Below are 10,414 nucleotides of genomic sequence, written 5' to 3'. Positions count from 1 at the left end.
TCTCTCTCTCTCTCTCTCTCTCTCTCTCTTTCTCTCTTCGCGTGTGTACAAATTCTTAAAAATACACCATGCCTGACCACAAACAGCGCGCGCGAAGCGCGCGTTCTGTTATGTCTAGTATTTCTAAATTGTAAACCTTCATTTACTCTGAATCTAAAAGAGAAGTGAAGCACATCGCGCTTCGAGAAAATCAATCGGCATCGCGGAGAAGGGCCTTAATTGTTCGATATTAACGACATTCGCGCTGGTAACATCTCTTTTTTAGTAAGGGAAACCTTTTTCTCAGTTACGTTGAATAACTTCTTAACCCTTGGTATTAAATTTTGCGTTTACATATTTCGTTACTTACGTTTGTTCGCAAATTTGCTGTAGCTTGACAAATTATAAACTAAAAAAAGAGCAAACTTTTATAAGAGAGTCATGTCTCTTTAAACCGGCATTTACAACTTATTATCTCGAGGCACGTTCGCCCTCTAAAAGCGTCTCCATAAGCTGAAGCTTTGGAGACGCAATTATTTCACACGCAACGACCCAACGACGTTACCATTCACGAGTATTGCGTCCCGCTCGATCTTATCGGATAAAAACGGGGAAGACATGTTTGCAGTGCGACCGGCGGGGCGGACAGCGGTCCCGCGAGTTTAGAGGGCACCCCGACTGACGACAAGAACGGACAACAGGCTTTCGGCGCCGGTAAGTTCCCCGACGTTAATGTGAATATACCGTTCGACGCGAAGATCGATGGCCGACGCCGTATTCCCGTCGAGGAATCACTTGGAGGGCCGTTTACATCGTTGTTTGCGGGATTAAAGCGTCTTATGTAGTATTTTTCACGAGACTACCCCCTCGGGTATATATATCACACTTTTGAACGCTTGTCGACGTGCTTCGCGGCGTCAGCTTACGTTATATCGCTACAGCATCGCATAAAACGCCGTTCCGCTTAAATTGTTTTCAGATAGGCAAAATTGAAAGCACGCTGGTTTTGGAGGCGGAATAACTTTGCCCGCGCTATCTCGAACGCGTCGAGCTTACTCGTCGAGCTTTCTCGCGGACGCCGTTTCACAGAACAAGTGCTTTATATTTGTAAAGGAAATATCCGCCAAGATATGCAATTGCGGCCGCGATTTTCGGGCGTTTATGCGTACACGCTGTGTCGGAGAAAAATGAATCGGTTCTTCAGCTCCACGCTCGCTCCGGAAATTCCGGTGGAAAGTTTTAATTAAATCCTCGTCCGTAGATATACAAGGGGGAGATACTGAAAAGCTTGGTATACAGAAGTGACTCATATTAGCACCGATATCACGTAGATTAGTTGCCTTACGGTACAAAGCGAAGAGATTAATGTAATATAATACGTGTACGATGTACACGTATAAAACGCGCAGCTTGATATTTGCCGTTGGTTACAATCAATTAAAAACTGTTAAAAGAGCGCGCGATATTGATCGCGACATAGAGAGGATATGCTCCTCGTGCATTTCGGTGTCTACTCACATTCAATCGTTCGTTTCTACTGCGTGCAGCGGAGCCTTCATTTTCCAGAACTGCGAGGCATACGCGTCTTTAGTAAAATAGCTAGCGGCGTCTCGCGCTTTGCCAGCAGGAGATTTGGAATGCATTCATGAGGTTAATACGATTACGGCCGGATATTACCGATGAATATATAATTGCGCATGTTATCAGTCAATATTTGTAATTTCCATTTAATTTTTCTTATCATTTTTTTTTACTGCTGCCAACCGAAGGTTGTTAGTAGAGGAAAGTCCCCTATTATGAGTTGACTCTTAATATGAGATAACGAGGGCTTCTGTTAAATTAACAGGTATCATCTGTTGATTCCGCCATGAATTTATTGCTCTTGGAGCGAAATCTGTTTTAATGGAAAATTCATTGTTAGATTGTGTAATCGTTGCGGAAAAAATTTTGTGATTGAATTTGGGTGTTGAAAACCTGCTATCTCATAATAGAGGACTGTGCACTATCTGTAATTTTGTTTCCCTCTTGACGATTCCTAAAAATTGTTATCTTAAGTCTGGCGCGAATAGAATTTTTAACGCGCGAAAATCGCGTTCTGTGTTCGTCTCTAACTGAGATCGTTGGAATTTTTATGCATTTCATATGAATTCATTGAAACACTCAGATTAATGTGGGAGCAATGTTCCTTTAACGTCCCAGCATGGTTTGAAAATTTTATTGTTACTCGAAACAGTCCCCCGAGTATGCGAGTCGACAAATAATGATTTCTTTTGAAGTAGGTCGTGCTTTGTTATGCTTCATGGCTCGCACAAAGAGAATTCATGGCGCGTTGCACCTCGAAAATTCGCTTCCTCGCTCCGCGCGTATAATACAAATTATCTCTTTCTTCAATGAAAACAAATAATTACGCCCGGGTTCTGCGGATCTTCTCGTTAGTTTACTTGTACTTACGCATCTTAGTGCTTTTTCGCCGCTTCCCTCTCACGCGACGAGTTGAGACACTTCGCGTAACGATCGTATTTCGTTTTCTAAGAGCGGAACTTTTCGTACGATGCTTGTAACGGAGCTCAGCGGCGCGTGTGTTTGTGTGTGTGTGTGTATGTGTGAGGGAAAATGAACTAACGTGCGTTACGTTGGCGAAAGAAAGAAAAAAAAACACCGCGCGATAAGTTCGCGAAAACGAGCAGAATATTTTGAACACGTCGCCGCGACGCAAGTGGCAGCAGCTCTTTACCCCGTGAGATGTACTCCTATTTGTCCGAATCAGAGAAGTGCCCTTACGAAAGCAGACTTTTCGACACGATGCATTTCTGGGAGATTCTCAGAGCGAAAGTAAAAATGCGGAGGCGGTGACTCTTGGAGAAAATTTTTCGCGCACTTGCGTCGGTCCGTATCGGGGAAACGATTATTCAGACGACAGATTTATTTTGCTGTATTTACATTTATCTAACTACTTTGCTCTCTGAATTTCTCTGATGTGAGCGCAAGTTTTAATCCCCGTGTCCAAAGCGTACTGAAATTTCGTTACTGAAACATTCACTGTTTTAATCTAGGAAGGCGAAACGTGTTTCGCGAGATTATAATACGATAATTATAACACGATTCCCAGTATTATCTACGAGGGATTATACCTATCGTATTAATATTTCTACGCCATTCACGTTTGACGCGCGATCTACGCGCGTGCAAAACAAATTAGCAAATTAAAAACTCTTTACGTTAGCTCACGTTTGCACCGGGCTGCACAATTGCTGGTTAATTCGCCTCGGTCGTCAGTCCTTTGATTACGCTAAATCGTCCTATGTGCTCGCAGAAAATTCGATTTCTGCCCCGAGCGGCTATTTGCGCTTGCACGCACGTGGTGTATCTCCTCTCCCGGAAATTGCCTTTGTATTATTCATACGCCCTTTATCTCGCGAACCTTTTTGTACCTGGACCTGGCAGAGATATGATACTACTTAGAAATTATAGCTACCTATCGCACGATTTCTCTTCGGGGAAAGTGTGTTTTCGCCTTCTGGCACGGGACCACTGCCGCAGCGATATATATCGAGCCCTTGCTTGCAAATAATTGAAGCGCTGCATTAAATGCGTAAGAAATGTCTGGAACGTAGAGAGTTTCGTCTCTTTTTATTATAGGTACACCGTCAAATTCTTGTTGGGCAATTTCTTTGGAGAGCTTTCGCGGCTCTGTTTTGCAGTGATTAATTTAGACTCAATTGTGATTTAATTTAGAATTATCGAAATTATCTTGCCTCGCTTGTGCAGGACAAACTAGTTCCTTCAAATAATCCCCCCCCCCCTCTCTCTCTCTCATTCTAATTTTTCGCTGTATAAAGAGATTATATCCATTCTCGTTTTAGAATAAATTGCGCGCAGGTTTTCTTTTTGTTTGTTTCAACTACGACGCAGATGCAGACGTAGCAGGGGACATTATTTCGACTAGAGTTATCTCTGCGCTTGTCAAATATTGACCGTAGCGAGGTCTTTTCTCGTGGGCTACTCGTTGTTACGTAACTTTTATATTTTCCGTGCCGTCTCTTTTAATCCGTTGTCCGTGATAACAAGGTTTTTCGTCGCTGCGTCTTCCTTCCGCGGGCGAAACTCAGCGAGAAGGTCGCTCCTTCGGCTCGGTCGCTTTGCGTACAGCGCGGTGAAGCGTTTACAATGGTATTATCGGAAATCGCGCTTCCATCAGCGCTTTGCCGACCAGTCTTACGAACAAAGAGCAAGTTGCAAAGGCGAATCGTTAAGTGCCATCGTTCAGGAGAAATTTTCTCTCGAATATACCTTGCCTTCTCTATTCTTTCGCCGGGCGAAAACGCGCGGGGGATCGAAGCCGCCGCACGTTATACGAGTAGTAGGATAGACCAGTTTATTTGAGCGTCGTGAAAATGTGCGCGGAGGTCGGCCGAGACGAATATTTGATGAACTTTGAAGCCACGAGAGGTTCTGTACGAATACCCCCCCGCGTTTGAAGATATGCACATACGTTCTCCGTAAATTGCGCAAACGGTATTTGCAACGCCCACGAATTGTACGTTTAAAAATGTACAATACGCAAGTCTAATCAGACAGCATACGTCTTTGCTTTTATTAATCGAGGCGTCGAGCGGATGCCGTCCTGTGGAATTGGAGATGCGTTGTTTTGCGCAAACGGGACACATGACACATCGTGCGGTTCCTATTGATCGAATCGAAGCATCGGCCCGTGAAATCTGCACTTCTGTGCGGAATTCGAATGCTCTGGCTAACACAATAATCGTGATGTAATTGATTGTGAAGTATTTATACATTTCCCCGTACGTGCAAATTGTATACGTAACCGCTATTACATTTAAAGAACACAGCCGATAAAATCCGAAGTGGTATTTTTAGCAAATTTTGTTTTATGTCTACGTCGAAATTGTTTTATTGTTTTCAACAGAGATGTTATTTTACGGTATATTTAAATTTCACGTCCGGAACTGAATTTTTACAATAAATGATTAATTAACTGAAGACTCGGTGCTGAAGTTAATGACGTTATGTAACGTTTAATTGACAATTTAATGCAGATTATAAATCGAGCGATCACTTACGCACACGTTTGACTCTCGAAGCCCACTTTTCCGTGTTACGCAATCTTTTATTTAATCGCTTAATACGCGAACGTTTCAGTGGGTCACACAAGAGCCGTACAGACCGTTGTTATGTCTCGAAAATTCTTCACTGTGAATGAGCAATCACTGTACAAAAGTGCAATTTCCGCATCGCGGTCTTTAGCCAATAGGCGAAAGAGATACAAGTCGAGGATATTCATGTCTCGCGAGGACTAATAAACGAATCCATGAACTGACTCGCTATTCTCGATCTCGCTGCCTTCTTTTTCTTTCAATCTCGCGACTCGGCGAAGTATTTCTTCATCCACTATTCCAGCATGAATCGAGCGGAGATTAACAAAATAGAGGGTGAATAAGAGATGAAAGAAGCAGGCTCTTGATGGGCTTGTCCTTGGCCTGGATATACACACGTACATAGATATCTACTCCGGTATCAAATGAGCTATCGAAGAACTATCTACGCGCACACTTAAGTGAGATTAAATGCTATTAAAAGCGAGGAATGCCATTCAGAGGTAGAGTATTCTCCCCTTTACGATCCACATTGTCAACCCACGTAAATGATTTTAATTGCTCTCGTTTGGCTGAAGCTGCCACGGTTTCAAAACGCTAATATTGGAAAATCTAACAGTCGATTCTCCCTCTAATTTCATCGCTTGTCGGTTACGCATAAATCTCAAAGGGAAAGTGGGCATCGCGTGTACTCTGATCGAGAGAGCGCCGGTCGCAGTGTGCAGATTAATTCAGCGATGATTAAAGGGAGGTGGAGATGAAAGATCTTGCGTACGAGAGAGGAGAGGGAGGGGACGGGCGTATGGGAGAGCGAAAGAGAAGGGTGGTTTGCGCAAACGGGTAAAAGAGAGCGGACGTTGCGCGTGTCCTTGGCCCGAGGCGGGCCAGACATCTAGATCCGCCGGCGCTGGCCGCTCCTCCGTCTCTCCTGGACGAGCTGCCGCGAAGGAGTCGTTAAAAATGTCCCCGCACCTACGTATCGCGTACCGTTGTTCACCCCTATCGTTTCGCCCCATCGTCGCTGACGACGCGTGGGAGTAGCGCCGCGAGTGGGTGAGAAAACGATCGCCGAAACGTTCTCGCGCTCCCCCCGAATCCCGAGTATAGCCAGATCCAGTCAGCAAGTAACCATCCTTCGCGTCGTCGACGGGTTGGACCCCATCTTCGTCGATCAATACGCTCCCCCGACCGACTTTTCCTTCCCTCGGAAAATCAGCGACTACAACGTAACCGCAGCTCGATGAGCCCACCTCCGCTGCCGTTCCTCTTGGTTGATTTCTTCTTTTTCGTTTGCCTGGCCGGATTTCGGGATAACTTGGCCGAGTTGATGTCAGTCGAGATATCTCTCTTTCAACACGCGCGATATTAGATATATTTGTCTTAAAACTCTACAATTTCAACGCGCAGTCGGAAATGAAAGAGAGGAAGATTTTTCCTTGACTTTTTCATGAGCTTTTTACGAAGGATGCACGTATAGACGGTTCTCCCTGACTCGCTGGCATCTCAATTTTGATGTATGGAATATGTTTGAAGAATATTTCGAGCGCACATACATATATAGACTGATACTATCGACATTCTTCGCCCACGCTCTTTCGTTCGATTGCCAGGTGTATTTCTGATTCTTCTGCGTGGTTTCGATTTCTGTCTGATTTCTTCGCACGGCCGGGCAAAATTCCTCGCTGTCGTTTCGCATAGAATCTCAAATATCAACGTGGAATGCAAGTTATACACGTTATCATAATAAATCTGGCAGGGAATGAAACATTACATGTATACGTAGGAAAGTTTGTACCAATTAAAGTGCAAACATTTTACTGATAGAGAAAGACATTTTGTTCTCTTCTGCATTACGCGTCTTGAATACTTCTGTGTTATTTACCTGCGAAAATTCCTGGCTTGATCGCACAGTTAAATCACAAGAAAAATCCACATCTGACATAACTTTAAGAATCCCAAGGAAGCGCACGCGAAACATTTTATAGCATTTAAATGTGTATACTATAAACGTTCCTTTTCTTCCTTTCTCAATCGTATTTCAAATTGAGAGACAGCATATTGCGCATTGAAATGGCTTTTTAATACGACGTTCTCTTTGGTTCTACCGTTCAATCGCCGTTGATATTTCCTACAGAGTTTGAGTATAGCCGTTTGTTGAAAGTCCGTTTGCGTAAATTCTACAGTGTCCCAGAATTTTTACTTTCTATGAGATTTATCGTACATAGTTTTGCTGCAGCTTGTTAAATGGAATACATTTTTATGCCACAAATGGACGGATTTAAAACTGTGCGTGCTTCATTCAAAGAGGCGTGATGCACAGTGCAGTGTGTAAAATATTCTTTGAAATTATTCATTATTTCATAAGAGAGACGTTAGCGATGCTTTCGTATTTTTATCTTGATACAGACTTTGTTCTCGTAATTGTCTAGCAATAATTTTTCAAACGTAATATTATGATTCCAAATTTTCATTTCGCTAAATGGGACACTTGTTCGCTCGCAGGAGGAAGCTCCCTTTCGCGAGCGAAAGGAATTTTATGACCTTTTCAATAGGGCTAGGCTAGAACTTGCATCGATCCTCTCCCGTAACAGAGCATTCTCAGGCAGCATTCTCAGGCGCGAGGTTCCAGGGTGGGCATTAAACAGATTCTAGAAAACTATTAACGAAATCGCCATGCGATCTTTGCTAATCGAGTTTCGAGAGTTAATCAGTTTCGCCGGAAGTCCGGTGTATCGATTAAACAACGCGACGCATTCTGATGAGCTATCGATTCCACTTTCAATATCAGCGGTCGAGAATCTACTTTTTTTTTTGTTTGTGCAGGACTTGAAGCATTTCTAAAGTATCCTCTTTGCATTTTGCTTGCTTGGTTTACCGTAGATTTAATGGACTCGATCAGTGATGCTAACGAAAGCCTCGACGGCATATTTGAGGCATTTTAATACTCGTTTAAATACGATTAAATTGTGAAATCTGTACTGGAAATCCGTATTTATTATCAACGTCAATTTATCTAGTTCTTCTGGTTTATAGGAGAAATCTCTCGTGATAATTAGCGCTATATAAATTAGCTTACTTTTTTAAAAAATAAATTGTTGGATTTTTTAGAAATATCATTGGATGTGGAGCTCGATATTTGCGGAGGACCAGTAATCTCGCTTGCCCAAATCTAATTAATGATAACATGCTCGTGGCAGTTATATAGTACCACTCTTTCTAACGAGATACGAGTGACCCGCGCATAATTAACCCGCTCTCGGACCATTGAAGTTTCACAGCTCGCTTGATCTGCGCGGAGCAGTCGAGTCATCGACTCGGAAGTCTGCGAGCGCACTTGCTCCGGGTCCGATGGGTGACTCGTCGGGTTTCAGACGGAAAGGTTGCCCGTAATTGAAACGCGAGAATCATTGCGACCTATTGCCGGTTCTCTGACCCGAAGACGCCACGTCAAACTCTTCCCGTTTGCGCGATGCCGTTGTCGGGGAAGGGCCGAACATTCTCCTATTACTCTCGCGCTTGGCTCATTTTTCACAGCTACGCCGCAGATAATTTTCCGCCCGACTTATGGCGGAGATTTGACCGACGATAAATCGACGAAGAATGCGAGCGCGCGGCGATAAAGTTGAAAACGGATGCCCAAACACGAAGTCTATTTTTAGCGCGGATACGATCTTGCTGATCTATTAAATTGTTTCAAGGTGGGAACAAAGATTCGCACGCCCAACTCTTCCCCTCTTATTTTTCTTTGTATCGTTATCGCGACGGTCTCTTCGCGAATGCGGGCATCTGATTCGACTCGAGACAACGAGGTAGATTCTTTCCTTCGAAAGATTGCGTGTATATTTTCCTGATACGATGGAGTAGCTTTTACTTCTTCGAATTTTTTTCTCCATAGGTTCTTCGAACAGTAATATCAGCAATCTTAAGAATTTTTTAACAAACTTCAATAGATTATAAAAAAATAAAAAATGCATAATTTCATTGTAAGATTGGTTTTACAAATGGTATAACACTTGTGACAAATGTACTTTGGACATGTTGAAATTTCGTATACGATTGGATACTGCAAGATATGGAAAATTTCTAAGGGTCAAATTTTGTATAAAAAATGTACTTAACGTTATTTTTATGTAATATGTTTTTAATAACGCAATAAGTACACGCTTCGTTATTTGATTTATTTATTGTTCTTATTGTTAGTATAACGCGTTGCAGCAGGAAACAATAATAATCGGGACAATAAGCAATAGTGGATTTCATATTTAAGGTCAATTTTGTCTTTAAGAATATCAGGCGCGGGCGACTAGACGCGCAGTGAAACAGAAAGGCAAGGTCAAACTTTAATTAAGCGCCACTTGATACGCCATATAGTTCGAAAACTCTCCACCGTAGTTGTACGGATTGTTCTCGTCGTTTTGTCAGCAAGCGATTATCGCCTCAACACTCCTGCGATTTCACGGATATTGCAACAAGCTTAATGCGTGCCGATATATGTATTTATTTTACAAGTGCCGCTGCTGCGTCAGGTCGTATTTCATACATCGTTATCTCTTGTGCAGGTGCAGGTATAGAGGTTGTTAATAAGAGAAAATTAGTTAGATAATTGTATAGTAATCTACTTGGCGGCTGTGTGCGTGCGTATATGTTAACGTGCAGGTTACGCAATATATATCGCGTAGCAAAATGATTATCGTTAATGGGTCGAAGAAGCACTATATCGGTCGCGTACTCCTTTACGATTGTTCTCAGCCACTGTCCTCCCGACATATTACACAATTATCGACGTCATTAACCTGGAACGTACCGGACATGAAACCGTGACATAAGAATTGTGCCATTAATATCACAAAGGAGTCCCATCGCTGTATATGCGACCTTTCTGACACGAGCTCGAGAATAAAAATATTAAAGCGGCTAGACAAGAATAGTTATATCTCCAACCCGTGCATTAGCTTTCATCCGGAAATTGAAATAATTATATATATCCGTAGTGTATGTGAAGCTAGCGCCTCATTTCGTGGAAACTCATTAACTATTGAGAGTTCTGGCTTCTTTTAGAATAGTTCTAGAGTTCCTGATACATTAAACACATAGTTCTGGCCTTTAAAGCCAAAAAATCGAATAGTGCAAAGTGAGACGCCAACTTCACCCAGCGTCTCACTTTGTCCTCCGCCTATTTCCCGGCGGCTATTTATCGGATTTCAAGAGCCCTAGAGTTCTACAATAGTTCTAGCAAGAGTTCTGGTGAAAAAACGTTGTTTTTCAATTTTTAAATAATTTTTATCAGTCGAGAGATACATCTTAATACGGACGAACGTGAA

The 10,414-nt window shown here is 42.7% G+C and overlaps 1 protein-coding gene across 5 annotated transcripts in view; it reads left to right on the top strand.

Annotated features, from left to right (window-relative positions):
• The window catches only part of LOC105566674 (synapse-associated protein of 47 kDa-like), a 77,681-nt gene that overhangs the window by 9,404 nt on the left and 57,863 nt on the right, over window positions 1-10,414 (top strand). For 4 of the 5 annotated variants that reach the window (XR_001009303.1, XM_012020861.1, XM_012020859.1 and 1 more), the window contains exon 3: window positions 596-693. Coding sequence is in view for 4 of the 5 variants with exons in the window: in XM_012020861.1 (XP_011876251.1) it covers window positions 596-693 (98 nt within the window). In the remaining variant the exon portion in view is untranslated. The remainder of the gene's footprint in view (window positions 1-595; window positions 694-10,414) is intronic. The other variant, XM_012020860.1, reaches the window with a different exon arrangement.

Source organism: Vollenhovia emeryi, unplaced genomic scaffold, assembly GCF_000949405.1.
Source record: "Vollenhovia emeryi isolate VEMERY1.0 unplaced genomic scaffold, V.emery_V1.0 DF939143.1, whole genome shotgun sequence".
NCBI classification, from domain to species: domain Eukaryota; kingdom Metazoa; phylum Arthropoda; class Insecta; order Hymenoptera; family Formicidae; genus Vollenhovia; species Vollenhovia emeryi.
The sequence above is the reverse complement of the archived record's forward strand: the minus strand, read 5'-3'. Positions and strand labels throughout refer to the sequence as shown.